The sequence below is a fragment of the Neomonachus schauinslandi genome, chromosome 9 (assembly GCF_002201575.2).
Source record: "Neomonachus schauinslandi chromosome 9, ASM220157v2, whole genome shotgun sequence".
Lineage (NCBI taxonomy): Eukaryota > Metazoa > Chordata > Mammalia > Carnivora > Phocidae > Neomonachus > Neomonachus schauinslandi.
The window spans coordinates 50,434,156-50,453,367 of NC_058411.1; the positions used below are offsets into that span (position 1 = coordinate 50,434,156).

The 19,212-nt window shown below is 33.8% G+C and overlaps 1 protein-coding gene across 1 annotated transcript in view; it reads left to right on the forward strand.

Moving 5' to 3' along the window:
* MDGA2 (MAM domain containing glycosylphosphatidylinositol anchor 2) overlaps nt 1-19,212 on the forward strand; it is an 802,844-nt gene that overhangs the window by 593,633 nt on the left and 189,999 nt on the right. Inside the window, exon 8 of the mRNA XM_021701373.2 lies at nt 14,850-15,143. Within this exon, the coding sequence (XP_021557048.2) occupies nt 14,850-15,143 (294 nt within the window). The remainder of the gene's footprint in view (nt 1-14,849; nt 15,144-19,212) is intronic.

A 19,212-nucleotide genomic window follows, 5' to 3' on the forward strand; every position in this document is an offset into this window, starting at 1 on the left:
GGCATCAGCTAGAACAATTATTTTAGTGATTTAATTTTGTTTGTAGTATGTGGGTTTCGTTTTACAGTTTAGAATGTTTTACATCAAAGCTATTTCTTTCAAGAGCTCCAAAATAGAAATTAGAATTACCATTAATGCAAAGAACTTTCCCTAAAGAATATGCTTACAAATGAATATATTTTATTAGTAAAAGGACCTCATTAATTTTCATAGTCTTAATTTCTCATCCTTCATTGTGGCATATCAGTGAAGTTAGGAAAGAGATTAAATAAATTTAGAAAATCATTACAACTTGAATTTTGGTGATGTAATTTTGGGATATTTATGAATTATGAATATCTATTTTTAAAATAAAAGATTATTGGGGCAGGTCCCCAGACACCTACTTTGTAAATCATTTTTAAAATATTTCTAAATGTTGATTTACTGGCATAGTTTTTAAATATTGAGTACACTTCTCGATTACCTAATACCTTTCATTTTATAGAGAGGGAAATGGGCCCCCAAAGTACTTGCTTATTTCCTAGAGGCACATTCTGATTTAAGCTTATAATCTCAGATTCAAAATCCAGTATAAGAGCTTGCAGCATGCTATACAATGTTATATATCCTAAATGGATATTTCTCAGTGATTCTGAATTCAGTTATGCTCTTTGACAAGGGTTTTGCATGGAAGAATCATTAAAGGCAGGTCTTAAAATATTCCAGAGGGATTCAGGTAACATTCTAGTTGGATCATGTGACCATGCCCTCTGTGGATGACAGAACACAACATTCTCCCCTACTCTGAGAACACCACTCCAAAGAGTGTTAGGATGTTAGGTCTCATTTACCAGTCTTATATTTCAGGCACAAAAGCGGAGTGAGGCCTTACCCTATTCCAGCCAAGGCACATAGCTTGAAGAGTATTCATTTCACCAAAGAAACCACTTTCAATGTTATGCTAGGTTAAAAATCCTCTCATGCTGCTCAACATAATTATACTTATCCTATCTTCCTGAGAAGGGTGGACCCAGGGGTTGGGTCTTTAAAATACTACTTAACCACATCTGGGGTCTGAGTGGCATAGTTTAAATATTAATGGTAACCCTAGGATATACATTAAAACTTACAGCACACAAACATAGATCACATTGTTTATGGTGAAGTATTTATTTTTAATTTTATTACAGCATAACAAAATCACAGAGAAATGCATGAATGTCAGCATGCAGCCTCAAAAGTGACAACACGTTATCTAACCACACAAAATTTAAGAAACAAAGCTTTACCGTACGCTGAAGATTCAAAGTAAATTATAGAGCACATAACATTGAATAGCTACTTACAAAAAAAAAAAAAAACACAATAATCTAAGATGTTTGGAGTGCTTTTTATATTCCAGTTGCTGGGCTAAACACTTTTTTTTTTTTTAAGATTTTATTTATTTGAGAGAGAGAGAGAGCACAAGCAGGGGCAGGGGCAGAGGGAGAGGGACAAGCAGACTCCCTCCTGAGTGGGGAGCTCCATGCAGGGCTTGATGTGGGGGTCCTCTCTGGGCTCGACGCCAGGACCCTGAGATCATAACCTGAGACAAAGTCAGACGCTTAACCAACTGAGCCACCAGGCGCCCCTGGGCTAAACACGTTAACATGAGAACTTCACTGAATCCTCAGAACACCATTTGAAGTAGGTACTACTGTGAATATACTCATTTTGCAGATGAGAAACTTGAGCTTTAGAAAGCATAAGTAACTGTAGTAGGCCTCAGAGTTTCTAAGAAGTGCAGTAAGGTGTTGAACATAGGTCATTTCTGGCTGTAGAACCCAGGTCCTTTATAGAAAACACACAGCCTCTCAATGGAATGAAGCATGCATAATGAGATTTCAGGCTCCTGAGATAAAGTGAGAGAAAGGTATTTTTGATGAGTGAATTCATCTCACAATTCTCAAATCATATTGTGTCTGCCTTTCAAATACATCTTTGACTAAGCAATTAGGGCCTAAGAAGACCTGTTGGGTGAAAGTCAGCCTAAGCAGCAGTTTAGGATCAGGACTGAAAGCATTAGAAAAAGGGGACGTGACAGTATTTGTAGGGACACCACAGAACTAAGGACACTGGGCTGCCCTCAAGCGCCTAACAGGCAAATACGTCAGAACTTCCCAAATTTTAGAGATGTTCTCTGAGTGATGACTAGATTAAAAAGACATGAAATGTGAAGCATATCATTGCACTTTATTTTTTTTAATTTTATTTTATTATGTTATGTTAATCACCATACATTACATCATTAGTTTTTGATGTAGTGTTCCATGATTCATTGCTTGCGTATAACACCCAGTGCTCCATGCAGAATGTGCCCTCTTTAATACCCATCACCAGACTAACCCATCTCCCCACCCCTTCCCCTCTAGAACCCTCAGTTTGTTTCTCAGAGTCCATAGTCACTCATGGTTCATCTCCCCCTCCGATTTCCCTCCCTTCATTTTTCCCTTCCTGCTATCTGCTTTATTTTTTTAACATTGCACTTTAAAGAAAGGTGCTATGTACAACATGAAATATACTGGTAATTTAAATACGTGAAGTAGAAATAATAAAATGACAGGCAGTTCAAATGTCTGCATCTAAAATGCATTTAGTATGAATTACAGTCCACTATAAAGGAAACATAAGTCCACTTTCACCAAGTCTGTCTAAATAATACTTGTAAACAAAATATATTTAGTTGACATTTAAGCAGAAATATCCTTGCGTGGGAATAAAATGCAGCATATTAATAAAATGCTACTAAACTCTATTCACACTCACATATTCATTCAGAATGAATTATGTATCATTCCAATCAATGGCATTATATGAGTTTTTATGTGTTTTTAAAATTAGGCTCATATTTTTATTGTATCATTCTATACTTCTACAGACTGGCAGAAGGGACCATAAAATGCAATCATGCATTGGTAGAGTATCTGTTAATAAAGTATTCATGTGTTATAAAAAAAACCCTCTTCCTATTTTTTAATTGACCAGTTACCTACTAACAGATCTGTTAATTAAACCTCATTTGCCCTAAAGAACATGTGGCCTTGATCTGTTGATGGAACATTGTGTTCACTGATTGTTTCATTTTGCTCTTGACAAAGCGTGAAAGAGCCAGCTTCATTTTATGTCAAAATGTTTATTAAAATGGCAGTAGTGTCTATTTCCACAGGATAAGGCATATTCAGTGATACACAATCAGTGGTGTAATTAGGGAATTTGTAAACCACAGGCATTGTCCAGAGTGATCATTTATAAGGGGCCTAACAATGTCACATGGATTCTACAAGTAGACAAATGGCCTTTTTATTATACAAGCAAATTGATTTTTCTAGCCATTCTGCATTGAAGAGTTTACCACTGTGAGCAACAGTTGCTCTAGAAAGTAAAATAAATTGTGGAATGCTTTAAAGCATCTTTCTTTTGCTATGCTTTCATAAAATGCATTTGATATATAATTTATAGCTTATCATCCTTTTAATTTAGAATTCCTTCATCCACAGGAAAGCAATCACATAATTAACATGATCAGACAGCTCCTTTTTACTTACCAGTCCGTGGTTTTCATGGCAACACCCTGACCTTTGTGAAAATGGACAGCACTGACATTTTGTCATCCTCATAAGGGAGGAATAGATGTATTTCGGAATGTCTAAACCTCTTTACTTCATAGAAGCAGATTGAGAGCTGTGATATCTGTATTATGTGCCATTTTAGGATAATATCCAAACACACAGATCAAATTATTGTGTCTGATGAAAGAAATTTGCGACCTTCTTTCCTTGGATGTCAGTGGGGGAGACCTCTATTCAGATTTTTTAAAGTTCATTCCTGTCCTTTCTAAAATGCTATCTTCTTCAAATACTATTCGCATCTGAAATGAATATATATCCAATGGTCTTGATCTTTTCCAGGAAAAGAACAAAAGAAATGCATATATATATATCTCCCAAACAACTGACAATGGCAATGTAAGGTTTATTTATACATATGTGTGTGTATGTATATGTATATATATACATATATATAATATAATAAACATAACAAAATATTTCTTTGGCCCTGGATGTACCCATGTTCAATACTTGAGATGTCATGGGTATAAATAAAGCAAGACCTTTGCCTTCAATATAGAAATATATGTATAACAATAAAATACAGTCATTGATATCTCACCAATAAAAGGCAATGATAAAAAAATAATAACATATATTGAGTATTTACTATATGCTAGACCTTGTGCTCAGTATTTTATGTATACTATACTGTTTACTCTTAAAAAATGTAAAGTTGCTATTATTATGCTCACTTGATTTAGAGTAAACTGAGAGACATAGGTTAGAGAGCTTTCCGAAGGTCATGCACCTACTAGGTGGCAGAGCTAGGATCTGAATTTAGGCTGCACACCTGAACCTTGCTCTTTACAAGTGTATTACACAATTCAAAGTACTTCACAGTTCAGGGGATACTCTAATGTGCATTATACCATTGTATCCTAAATTATCATTAAAATCTTTTCATCAGCCTTGTATGCAGATTAAGAGAACAGATTAAGATGACCCAAAATTGCACAGCTGGAAAGTGAGCTGGGTTTAGCCCCAGTAAGATTTCTAATCTTGTACACTTAGAACTCTTTCAAACTCTCCATGTCCACTAAAAGGGGGCTTCTGATTTCAAAATAATTATGAGCAATTACCAGTTACAAAGAACCCTCCCTATTTATCCGTTTCCATAATGCATAGTGCACTTTTTGAAGGTAGTGAACGGCCTAATTTATCTCTCTTGCCCTTAATCTTAAGGATATTTATCTACTGAAGGGTCTCTAAAAGGTGTGTTAAAATGAACTGGTGTTAGTTCTAAAATAACACATAAGTTTTCAGACATGCGGTGCTGCTTTTGTTATTCCCAGGATGTTTGCTATTGATTTAAGGGATAGTGCACACATATAAATGTATTTGGATAAACCATTTTAAGAGCAGGTAGGCAAGGACACAAATATGTTACAGAATATAAGAATTACAGGAAATTGATGATCTCTGAGTTAATTTTATAGCACTCTCTCCTGCTTGTTATTTTTAGGTTCTATAACAAATGTTTAGAATGCAGTATTCAACTTCTAAAGTTGAAATTCTTAATCGATTGTTTATACCCAAATAACTGTTTTTTTCCAGCTTTACTCTGCATTATTTAAAAAAACACCTACCAAAAATGAAAGGGAATTTGAATAATAGAAAGTTGAGTTGAAGAATTAGTCCCCTACTTCCCAGAAACGGTTATAGACTATCTCTTCATCAGATAACCTAGTCATATTTTAGTAAAGATCTTAGTACTTTATTTGATGTTTTAACTCTTATAATACCTCCTTTCTTATTACAGAAAAAAAGTAAGTGCTTCTTTTGCAGTCCGTATTTCTCCCAACATTCTCAGGCTAGTCCAGACTCCTACCTTGCTAAAATTTTAGCATAATTTGAGTGACTAGCAAGGAGAACTATCTTGCTCCTGTTTTTTCTTAATTTAGTTTTTTTTAAAGGTTTTCTACATGAGAGACGTTATATACTTAATCAGTGGCCAGTTATTTCTATATTTCAGTGCTTGAGAAACACATACAGTAAGTCAGGGAAGGGAAATTAAAAACAGAAAAAAAAAAGGTATCCTTTCATGTCTTTCTCCAACGAGGTAAGTAGAAAATTCTCTTCTTGATACAGACTTATCTTAATGATTCTAGAAGATATTTTCTTCGAAGCTCAAGTCGGAAAAGCAAACTACACGAAGATCCTAACAATGCCAGATACTTGAATACTGCATTTAACCAAATGCTGCATAAACAGCCCTTCGCTTCAGTTCCCATTCACTTATGTATTTCTGAGGCAGCAAGAATGGAACCTGTGTTTCTTTGCAACTGGCCTTGTAGCTTATGTAGCAGGGAAAATGTGAATGCCACTTAGAGAATGATTTTCTGTTTTGTTCTTTCATCTTACACTTTGTGTTCTATTGAATCCCTCAGAGACTATTCTTGTGCCATAGCAGCACCTGCTGGGAGAGGGAAGTTGGAACAGCCACACTGTTGCCTGCCAGAGTTGTTTTCCTGATTGAAAGGCACTGCGTGTCCCCCATCTTCCAATACTAAACCCTCCAGAGTTGCTACCTTCCAAGATCCTGCCTCTCCCCATATGTTTCAAATAACTAACAAAGCCATTGTAATAAGATTTTTTACAAGTCTTTCAAAAATAAGCAGTGTATTTGTGTGTCTGGATGCATGTACATTCCCCCATAGAATTTCCAAATGCAAATGCTGCAGTATTTCAATCCCAAGCTGGTTTTTAATATGTGCTTTCTTCCTGTTTTATTGCCAGATTTGTGAAATAATTGTCAATTCCGTTTTATTTCCATCTCCTGACTTATTATAGGTGAGTCAGGAAAAGAAAAAATCATGTGTTAGTGCAAAACTAAAAAAAAAAAGGGCAGTTTTTATTTACAGTGTGATAGAACTATTTATGCATATTCATATCATGGACAAAAACAGTAGGCTTACCATCTGGTGTAAGGAAATGTTTAAAAATAAGTGCCTGTTTCATATATCATTTACCCACAAGACTATAAGTAATACAAGTCTTAGAATGTGGGTCCCCGTGGACATTCTGTTGTATAGAGCCAAATAGCCTCTTCTTTACTGCTAATAGAGGAAAGCCATAGATAGTATGGAAAAATTCCACAATACTACTAAATGCTTCTGATATTTTACTCCCTGTATCATTACTGTGACCAAATTAAAATCTAGTAAAATTGCTAACTTTAAAGAAACCAATTGGTTTTTTTTGCGGCTTTTCTAATTAAAAAATAGAGTTCATGTGTGAAAAAAAAATGATCTTGAAATTCATATACTTTATAATTAAGCCTTGGATAATCAAGAGGTGATTCTTCATCAATGGTTTTCTCACTTTGTTTTCTTAAATTCTTCCCATTGCTGAATTAGTGCTCCATCCATCAATCAAGAATTTATCAAGCACCTCTGAAATACTTTAAAATGTCACATGGTATGGCAGGTACCAAGGAAGTACATAAAACGTGGTGCTGACCTCAGGACATTTGAGCTACATTTGTAAGGGAGAGGGCATTTTGTCCTGGCATCTGTAGGATAAATTAGATAGGCTGTGATCAGAGACGTGGAGAATAATCAAAAGATACAGAATTCAAGAAGACTTAAGGACACTGGAAAGTTAAATTGGGTCTTAAAACAATGGGGAATGATTGGAAGGGTATTATGAGAGTAATTTCTGGAGAGAAGGAGGAAGGAAGGGAATGAGCCAAAAATGTTAGGAGAACCCAAAGACCTGCCTAAATCCAATAGAGAACTTTTCACAGAAACACTGTAGCTTAATAAAGTTTGGCAGGTAAGAAGGAAAACAAGCAATGGGATTTAGACCTCTATCCTAGAACACAAAAACTACTGAAGATACCTGAATGGTGGAATGACAGGATTTTACTAAAGATGAATGCAGAAAGGGCAAGAACTTTTTAGGAGGGGAGACATTAATCAATTACATTTTAGTAATTCATTTGTAAGAGGAAAAATAATCCAGAAGGAAGCATTCAGTATATTTATATTACATTGCATATTAACCTCTGGCTCAGAGAAGTTTGGCATGTTTTAAAACAACTATGAAAACATTCTATGTGCTACATATCACATAATTCACCATATTATCTATCTCTGTGATTTTACAAAATGGGAATTGTTTCCAATAAGTACCCATTTGGGGATTCCTATTCCTTTCATGAGAAATGAGCTATAGAGTGTTGCTGTCTTTCATCAAACATTTTATGTTACCGTCTTGGTCCCTAAAAGGAAGCAAATATTGGCAGGTTCATTCATAAGTGAGAAATCTTTAGCATGCTGGATTTCTTTTGTCACCTGGAAAATCTTTTAAGCACACCTTACTAAATATCTTAATTGACACATATTAGTTAAGAAGATGGGTCAAGCTTATTAGTTTTAAAAGTGTTTTGCTGGCTTGGATTGGAATTATTTTTAAGTCGAAGGAAATTCTCGAATTTCCCTTAGTCATATGAATATTCCCCAGTGGCCGCAGAACATCACATTCTTATGTTTCATGTCTCAAGGCAGTATTCCCACTCTTACTTGTGTGTTAGTATCTGCTGTGAGGTTTAGATTAGATTAGAATATTTCCAAAAATAGTGTATGGAGGTTTTAAAATATGGATTAGAGTAATGATATTATTCTCACTTATATTGCATATACTTTTTTTGAATGGAAGAAAAATGAGTAGTTACAGTAAGCATGCTGACAAATTCACTTAACTAATGTCTTTTCCTTATCCATAATCCATTATGAGAAATCAATAGTCAGTAACTGTTGCAGTTGCAAACTATTTCATTCTTTACATCCATGTAAAATTATTTTGTGATTTTTCAAAACTTCGATATTTGAGTATATCCTTGTGCCTGTCTCATGCTTACAAAGCTAATCTGTAATGAGTTAGCAAAAAAGAGATTGAGGACTGTTGATGTGGACACTGAGAAAGCTCTCGAGTGTCATAGAATATCTTTTCTTTAAAAATATGTGGTCTGAAATAAGGATGTTACCAACCTAGGAGTCACAAGGATCACCAAGGATGAAACTCACATCCAGTCTGTAAAAGTTTTTAAAATTTACAGGTTGTTTTTGAAGATTACCAAAAAAAAATAGATTTGGTTCATTTAAATTAGTTATATCTACAACTTCAGTATTTACTTGAGTTTTACTTTTTTACATTTCTTTATATACATCTGGTCAGCTTGAGAATTCCTGGATTCTGACCTCTAGGGGTCATTTTTATAAACACACTTTTTTTTGAAGTCTTTTATTTATGTTTTAAATAGAGATACACATTTTAATTTAAAACATACATAGGTGTTATAAACTGTTTCTCCCTAAAATTCAAGTATAATTAAATTAATGCCATACTTAGTTTAGGATCCTTAAAAATGGGAGTCTGGTTGTCCTTCTGGAGAAAATTCTACTTATTACTTACTTTATTATAATTTTTATGTTAAAAGAAATATATCGTTTGTTTCAATATCTGCTATTAAAGTCCACTATAAATAGTTACGTGTTTCAAGCCAGTAAGTCCATAATAAGCATATTGTGATGTCTTTGTTTTAGACAGCATGATATTTTCTCATATAGTTCAGATGAACTAACTTTCCCCTGCATTCTTTTGAGTGAGGAAAATAGACCAGTCATTTTCTGAGTAATGACTAAAGAGTAAATTTCCTCAGCTTCCTTCCCAATGAAGAAAAAAAACATTTGAATTTTCTGTATTTGTTTTGTTTAACAGTCTGTGATACAATGGAAATGTTGACAGAAAACCAGTTTAAATTACTTGTCTATGTATTTATGTTTGGAATGAGAAACTTTGGTGTCATATCATGTTCTTCAAGTTTCTCTGATTATAGCATCTTCTACAGTAGCATTTAAGAAAAATCAAAATCGGGGCATGTATAATCTGTATGTCATAAAATGTACCTTTGTGTTTTCACCAGGAGGAAATTTTTTCTACTGAGTACACTATGGATAAATGTGGATCTCACAAGGTGCAGACATTTCAAAATTTTCTACTTAGTTTGATGCTTTCACTGGAGACAATATTTCAAGAAAAAATAATTTAATTGATTTAAAAAAAGGATGTAAAAACATCATGACAAATGATAAATGGCATGTCCTCAAGCTAGTTCTTTCTTTTTTTTCCCTTTAATTTACAGCTTATCTATTCGGGTTTTTTTTTTTTTTTTGAAGGGCTTAGAAATCATATCTTCTTTTTTATTTTTTTATTATGTTCAGTTATATCTATTTGGATTTTTAAATGAAAGGCGAAAGAAAAGAAAAACTGGAAGAGTCCCTGTTTGACTCAACTTTCTCATACACCCACACACATCTCAAGATATACTGCATCCGAAATCTATACTAACAACATATTTTGCAGAAGATTCTGCTACTTCTATGGGCTACTAATTATTGAAGGACTACATTTCACTATTTATTGCTTTGGTTTTAAAATCTTTACGATTTATGTCTCTTATATTTATTTCTATTATATACACAGCTTTTTACCTCACCTTCTTACTCTTTTCACCCTCTCTCCCTCCCTTCCTTCTTCAATTATTTCCCGACTTCCTTGTTCGTGCCAAGCAGGAAAGCAGGGCACTTTAGAGGTAGAGTGACTCTGCACTCTGAGGGAGAAGGCACTCTGTGCCTTCAAGGAGCTGTCTGGTCAGGGATATAGATGTGGGAGAAAAGAGAGGGCAAAGCCAAAAGTACAAGTCAGACAAGTACAGGGTATAATACTTGGCCAGGAAGAGTGAGCAACAAACCCAGTCTAGGGGGTAGGCAGTTATCACAAAAGTGGTAGTATTTGAACTGAATCTCAGCACATGAGGCAGGCAGGAGCTCCTAGAAGTCAGCAAGGGCCAGATATGTTGGACATAGGAAAGAAGCACTTGTTCGAGAGCACAGAGATTCACCAGTCAGTGAAACTGCAAGAGAATGAATGTTCTGGGAGTGAGCATTTCTCAGACTGTGTCATCCAGGTTACCATGCGCAGGTGATACATTTGTGTTATTAAAAAGTGGAGTTTTTATCAGATGAGCTTTTGAAAATAGATTGCATTACCATTTTAGGTCTCTCCAGGCTTCTTGGAACCTGTAACATGCTCATATGCATTGCACATGTGGTAGAAGAGTGAAAGAGAAAGGGAAATATACAAAGAAAGTAAAATTCATCAATAATCCCACACTCTGAGAGAACCACTGTTAGTGTTTTCATATAGTTTCTTCTGGGTTTTCCTTTCCTCTATATTTTTCCATATATGCCTCTTGCTCTTCCCTGAATCGGTGCACAATTGCCTCCCTGTCTTCATTTGTACATTCAATGTAACATGTTTTACTGAGTTCCTATCACATGTGAAATAGAGTGCTGGATACTAACAATATAAAGTATATGTTTTCTTCCCTTAAAGAAGCTCCTTGCTAACATTCATCATCATATGTCTTTTTTTATATAAAAACTTGATCCTACTGTTTGGATTGCTCAGTAACATCTTTTACTCACTTAATCATAGTGGTTATAGCTATTCATACTATTCACTAAGTGCTTTTCTTAACAATATGAGCATCTTTATCAATTGATGTAAGTCTATAACATCATCATCTAAAAGGCTGCATATTTTATCATGTGACTGTACCATGATTTATTTAATGGATCTGTCAGGCTGTTTTCAGGGTTTTTTTTTTTTTAATTAAAACAGTATTATGATGAGCACTCTCGATGAGGACTGTAGTTTTCATAGTGACATGAACAAAACTGTATTTAAGATGATAAAGCAGCTGACAGGGTAGCAGGAAGGCTGGAATAATTAGACTGATGACAGAGACTACTTATTAGTGTTGCAAGAAGAGAAAATGATGAATTCTTCTAAGCAATCTACCAATAGCCATGAAAAGAAATAGGCAGTTATGAGAGACATTTTAATGAGGAACCAATGCAGCTGATTGGAAGTGGTGGGCAAGAGGAGATGGTAAAACAAAGAAAACTCTATGGCTTTCAGTTAGCAGATGAGGTGTGTTGATAATTAACTACCAAACTAAGTCAAGAAAAAATAGCACTTAGGTTTGGGAATTTGAAAGATTAGAATTAAGCTGCAATCATAGACTGAAAGAGCCTCAGGATAGTTAGAATTTGTATTACCAACATATAGGAGAGGGAAATCCGTGAGAAAAAAAAAAAATGAGAGCTCCTAACAGGGCAATTTATAGTAATATTTAAGAGAGTTGCCTGCAGAATTCTAGAAAATGAAAAATTTAATGTGGAGAGAGAGGGAGAAACTACCAAAACTTTGAGAAGTTATAAGGTCTTCTTCACCAAGAGAGATGCAAAGAAAGATTAACTCTGATTCCAAGATTTTAAAAGCCTCATGGAAGAGATGGTAAATAAACTATATTTTAGTTGGGCTTTGCTGTTTAGCAAAACTGGGCTGATTTATTTTAAAAATCTATTTTTATTTTAATCTAGATTAAAACTGAGGCTTACATTTCTGTAATTTTGATTATGTAGGGAGGAAAGTTTACCTAAATAAATAACACAAATAAACGTATAAAGGGAATTGTTTGAACTACGTAGCATGATTAAACTCAAAAAATTTATTTAGCTAGTCCACCATCTTTTTTTTTATTAGAATTGCCTAAAGTATTGAGGTCTTAGAATAGTCACATTATTAAGTCAGGAAATAAACACTTTCATTTAGCACCATGTCTGTCCTTCACATTCTACTATTTGTTTTTATAGTCAGAACATTAATAGCCTTGGACCTCATAAAGTACAAATTCTTAGTTTCAAAAATGAAGAAATTAAAGCTCGGAGGGACTAAGGTTGGCCTCAAGGTCATGTGGCTTGTTTTTGGAAGAGATGAGGAAGAAAGATTTCAAATAATAACATTCCATTAAATAAACAAGCTTTTAATTTATCATTTATTTTCATTTCTTTCACAAAGATTTATCTGAATTAGGATATATATTTGGGCTGGGGTATTTTATAAGCAATTTTGACATACATATGAAATATTCTAATATAGATAGAAAGGTAAATACCTTTATTTATCTGATTTAAAGATAAATAAAGATACATAAGATATAAAATAGATCAGATAATTTGCAAAGAATGTGTCATTTACCCCTTCACATATCTACCTTGGCTCTTTTTTATTGTCCCTAATAGAGTGACCAAGAGATAGGTAGGGAAGATTGGTCCAATTTGTCCCTGGGAGCACAGCAGTAATGATCGGGAGGAGGGAGGTCCAGTGCTAACTCAAGTTATTCATTCCAGACACCATAGTTTACTGGAGATTGCTGCAGGGAGCATGTCGCAATATTGGCCACCTGCTATAAATTAGCCTCAATTTGAATTTTGTTCAAATCAAAGCATTTGTCCTCTCTTATTCTCAGTGTTCTCATTGTTAAATTTTAATATTAAATATTTGATCCTTAGGATTATCAAGGGAATGAAAATGTAAAACCTCTAATTATGCCTGGCACATAGTAGGGGCATAATTAATGTTAAATGCAGAAGTTACTGCTGTCGTTCTTTATGCTTTCTCATGGAGGGTGAGTCAATATTACAGCTTCTTCCCCATCCCGCTGCTTAGAATTGTATCATTCCCTTGTGGTTCATTTCAAAAAGAACAAATTATTTAACTAAATCATTTACTTTTTTATATTTACAGAAGCTAATAATTTAATCAAATTAGTTATGTAGCTTTTTGAAATGTAACCATTTTAAAAGATATATTTTAATGTCAAATTCTGGAATGTATGTATCTACTTCAAGAAGGTGGTGGTTAGTGTTTCATAATTTCTAATTTCTAAGATGTATGCATTATTTAACTAGTTTTTTAAAATAAGTAAATGAAGGAATTAAATGAAAAAAGAGACATGAAGATAATTAAATAGCAAGATAATCAACTCCCCTGTCATTTTGGACTTGAATTTATTTTTCTCTGAGTAATAAGAGCAATAACATTTCAACATAAGTTGAAAAATAATTTAAAAATTATGTTTGCTTTTGTTCCTGGGCACTGGAACACAGTAATGCTAGGAGTAAAATTTTGCCTTTTATCCATATATGCAGTACTACCTCCAAGCGGAGCACCTGACATTTATCAGAAGAATAGAATTATTCAAGTATTTCTGGTTATTCTTATTCTGGCGTTCTAAGTTAGCCATATATACTTTTTTGATAGATGTTTTATTGCACAAATACAATGGCTCTCATGTACATTTGTATAAAAAATAAAAGTCTTCAATGGGAACAGGTGATACCCTTTGTAATAAAACACTTCGGGTAGTACTTTCCTCTTAGTGGTTCATGCTTTTCACTAAACCCTAACATAAATATACTCCAGTTCAGTAAAGTAATTTCCATTAAAATGAACCTCTCATAAATATCTTCAGTAAAATCAGAAATTAGCTTTACCTGAAAAAATTACAATTCTTACATCGTTGAAATATGTTTTGGAAAGTTCACCTGGAATTAATTCTACAGAAATAGAGGCAAATTATGACAAACTATTTACAATGACCTCAAAATGTCTTAAAAGGAAATTACATGAAATCCAAATGTTAAAAAAAAATATTAAAAGTCCAAGGAGAAGAATATGGTGAGTGGATTCTCAGAGTGTGGCATTGTAAGTCAATTGTTCCATTCCATTTCCATTAAGGAGAAAACAAACCCTAATTTTAGCTGTTTGGCAAGTTTCTGTACCAGAGTCAAAACTTATGATTTTATATCAGAGGTTCTTCTTTTTCTTTTTCCTATTACTTGTGTATACCGTGCCAGCTAAGTTGATAATGTCTCTTATCCCTTTCTTTTAGCATCCTTGGGTAAGAGACAACAGCATAGAAAACAAGACTGAAAAGCTGAATCCTACCTTCAGCAAGCAGGATCACTCTTCTATGAAATGCAGATGTTAAAAACCCAGTTAATGGCTGATAATGACATGTCATTGAGTAGATTGTTCTTATGTTGACCATTCATGTTCCAATTTAATGCTTTATTTATTTTGCTAATGTTTGAAGACCTCATTTGTGAGAGTTGTAGGAAAACAATTCAGAATTCTTTTAAGTGAGAGTATGTGCCACTGACTCCCAGGGTCTCTATTATTTTTGTCATCTGAATTATCACACTTCTTCAACCAGCAGAAATTGTTTCCTTATGATTTTCTGTGTTTGAATATACTTTACCAGTTTATACTAACCTTGAAAAATTTTCTTTTTCCCATTTCAAGTTCCACCCAATCTGACTGTTCCACAGGAAAAATCACCTCTGGTCACCAGAGAAGGGGACACAATAGAACTGCAGTGTCAAGTAACTGGAAAACCTAAACCCATCATCCTCTGGTCTAGAGCGGATAAAGAAGTTGCAATGCCTGATGGCTCAATGCAAATGGAGAGTTATGACGGAACACTGAGGATTGTGAATGTATCGAGAGAAATGTCAGGAACGTACAGATGTCAGACCAGCCAGTACAATGGATTTAACGTGAAACCAAGAGAAGCTTTGGTTCAGCTCATTGTGCAGTGTAAGTAATATTTTTTTTCCCACGTGTTCCATTGGGGGACAAGGGAAGAAAGGATACGATTATTCTGCTAGTAAAATGACGTGGATTTTGGAATTGGATTAGGATAAAATGTTTCTAACCTTGTCACTAGCCAATTGAAACTTTAGTTTTTCCTAAATCTGCCTCTTGCTTGAGCTAATACTCATAGAAAACAACAGTACCAGTGTGTGTGTGTGTCTTTGATAATTATGATGGTATTACATGGTTGGTTAATGCCAAAGAATCAACAAATCTAATGGTTAAACTGGCCGTGTGCACTGAGGCAAAGTAGAGATGGGAAATAATTGCTATTACCATACTCTCTTATTTTCACTGTTCTTGTTTCTACTTTAGGCATTTGCATGCCCTTTGCCCAAATTATCCACCTATTTCAAAGCATCCCTTTGCTTAAATTGTGGAGACCTAATCATTGAAAAGCTATGTTTGCGTATCTGAAGTTGTAAGAGTAGATTACATAATTATCTAGTAATATTGAGATAATTCAAATATTAGGTACTGAATTTCTGTTTGATTTTCTTAACAGAAAATAGTTTAACTGTGAGAGTTAAGTATGATCAATTATTTGTATTGAAATCACTGTTACAGTTCTGACCAAAAAAAAAAAAAATTGTAGACATTGTATACTTTGAATTTGCTTTTAGTGTTAAAAGAACTTAAATTTCTAAATGTAAAAAAAAAAAAAAGTTTAATTCTGTCCTTGACATTAGGTTATTAGAGGATGCCCTGGTAATTCGGATGGCGGGTGGTACAGATAGTGCCAAAAGAGAAGCAGCAGACTAAACACAATCTCTTCAAACTCCAGTAGTGCTGCTCTAAGTTTTAATTGATGTACAATTTGTTAAATACATGGTGGCAAAGTCTTTAAGAACATGAATGAATTAGATGAAACTATACACTTTGATAAGCAATGTTGTTGTTTCCTTTCTATGGCTCTCTAACTCAGAAAGTGGAAAATAGAATTTAATCCAAAAATGTCTCTTTTTATATTAGATTTAAGGATGTTGGCAAATTGGATTACCTGACTTTAAATTTGAAAGAATAATTGAGATACGGAAGGATTATGTTTGGAACTGATACCAAGTTCATTTGTGACTGAGTTATGTGAGATGGGGTGGAGAGGAACAAGGGTCTGGGCACTGCTTAACCATTCCCTGTCCCCATTCTTTAGAAACTCGGATTCTAGTTTGCTATTTGTCCTATATATATGCAAACTGATAATCTGTCAAATACCTTGGCTAATTTCCAATTGATTATGAGTTTGTTTGTTGTTTCCAAATAACACAGCTTTTAGATAGCAAGTTTTATTCAGCAGTTTAGTATTGCTTTTTCCTCACTGGTCTTTGTACCCATGACAAGCTCATGGGTAGGAGGTTCATGTGAAAACAGGTTCCAGACAGAAAAAAGAGAAAAGAATTAAAAATGAGAAACTTCTCCTCAATTCTCAAAAAAAAAACCAAACAAACAAACAAAAAAACTTTCCAGGACCATAGAGGAAACTGATACAGTTTGGAATACTTTGTTCTTGTTGGTAATCACAGAGTTCTGTGCTTCCTCTGGAATTAGGCACAAAGCTTTGGTGTTCCTAAAACTGTTAGGGCTACTAGTATCACTCTGCTCACACCTCTCTGGGGACGCTCTGATACAAATAAAATTTAGGGAGCCCATTGATTCTAGGGAATTTTGAATTAAAGTTTTAAGAACCAGGATCTCCAACTCCATAGAATATGCAAACTTTCAGAATTCTGTAAGTGTGCAAATTTTTTTCTTTCTCTTTTTGCTTCTTAGTAAGTCCCATAGGAAACATTAAGTTCAGCACAAGATTTAAAAGTTCAATCCTGTAATAGTGGATGAAAATAAATACTGACATGGTTGTCTCTAGTGTCACAGGATGTAATCAACTAAAAGACACCAATAGACATAGGCAAAGTCTAGTTCATTTAATGTAAATAAAAAGATCTGCATCCCAAGGTGACTTCATAGAGCAGGGAATATAATCTAACAGCACTTCATCTCAGAGGCAAGCTTCCCTGGCCTATGAGGAAGCCAGCTGGGTTCCAGCAGCCTTGCCAGTTTCAGGTGAGGATGCCATTACATCTTTTGAGAAGCTCCCTTTGATGTATTCCCAATTCTCATGAAGAATCCGATTATGTGTCTGAGCATTTGCCAGGTACAAATAACTGGTAACAACTCCAGATTATTCCTGAGTGAATCCAACGTTGATTTTCTAGGCACGTAATCCCTGCTAGCCAAGTCCAACCTGCATGCCTAACTAAGGCTTATTCCTGCAAAACTAATAATGCAGGAATTCTGATATTTTTAAAATGATAAGCATTCCAACTTTTATAGTGATTTCTTAAAAGCGTGAAAATAATGTGGGATTTGGCTTAATTTGCAGTCATACTACATGTGAGAAGTATCCATATGAATATAAAATACTAGGTTATTTCATACATGTGTGCACACACATCTACATACATATATGTGCATCTGTTTATACTGTCTTCAGCAATTAGTTACATCACTGCAGCTACAAACTTTGCCTTAATATCTATTTTGTATTCTCAGCATAATATGTTTTGCATTAGAGCATTCATTAACTCTGTTGAGTAAATGTAAGTCACGGTAACAAATGGAATAAGAATATATATATTGCATACTCCTTGCTTCTTACATGACTGGTCGTTATTATTTAGGTTTCAGGAGTATCTGAGGACTTGTTGCACAGAGTGTGAGACCTGAAAGTGTTCAAGTATATGAAGAAGATGTCAAATTATTCTAACACTTATGAAATACCTTTTTTAGGACTTGAACTCTATACTGTAGTTTATTATGATTTCCTTTCTTAAAATATTTATTAGATTGGCAAATTCTGGGACAGTCTGTTTTACACACACATGCACACATAATACACACATATTTATATATAATTTTATGATTTGAAATGTAAAAGAATGAAAAAAAGATCTTCATAGCAAATAAACAAACAAAAAACTGTTATCTCTAAGGCACATTTTTTTCCTCGTTTAGTTTTACTGTGTCCAGTTAAACAATAACCAGTCAAAAAGACTAAAGGAGCACAGAAGTAATTGTATGTAGGACTTTGATGAGATTGTACGTGCCTAAATATAAATAGCATATATGTCTCCATAGTCTATAAATAATGGAATACTCTATTTAGTTTAATGTTCTAAATTGCCTAATGAGATTTATTGTTACCTAATGCTGAATTAAAATTATAAAGCAATCATTTTATTAAAACATATTGAATTATTTACTATCATCCTGTTAATTCGCTTCTTCTTAAAAGGTATAAAGAATGATTTAACAAGTGACAGAAGCCTCAAGGTATTTTACACCATTCCATGTCCTGTTAAGAGTAGCTAAATCATCAAAATGAAGTAGTTTAAATTATTAAGTTCTTGTGCATATTGCTCATTCCTGGAAAGCAAAAAGAATATATATATTTTTTATTATAATATTTTTAACTTCGACAATTGCCAGTTATCACAAATGATATGGGCCAGGACAGGTAGTTGCAACTATAATTCTAAAAGTTTGAAAAATAGTGACTTAATATTAATTTAAAAATTTTTTTAAATTGTTAGATGAAACTACAAAGTGCAATGTAAAGTTTTAATAACAGACCTTCAAGTTTTCAGCCATTACTTAATTTCATCTCCATATTTTTGGAACTGTAATAATTCTTTTGTTAACTTTCCAGCTCATTTTTATTCGAAGCAGATTTATTCTATTACAATGGATTCTTTGAAAATAAAATAGTTATATATGTCAATTGATCCATATCATTTAAAAATCATAGTATGTACAGAGCTTATTGAACAAAACTAGAACAATTTCCTAACAAAGTAACAGTAGTAAAATAATAAAAATTAAATAATGTTTAACTTACTCATTAGAGTACTGATCATTTGAATATTGAATATTGATCAAATAAAAATGCCATTGGATGAATATATTCAAATATATATATTAAAAGAAGAAACTAAGATAGGCCTATTGTCTTCCTGAA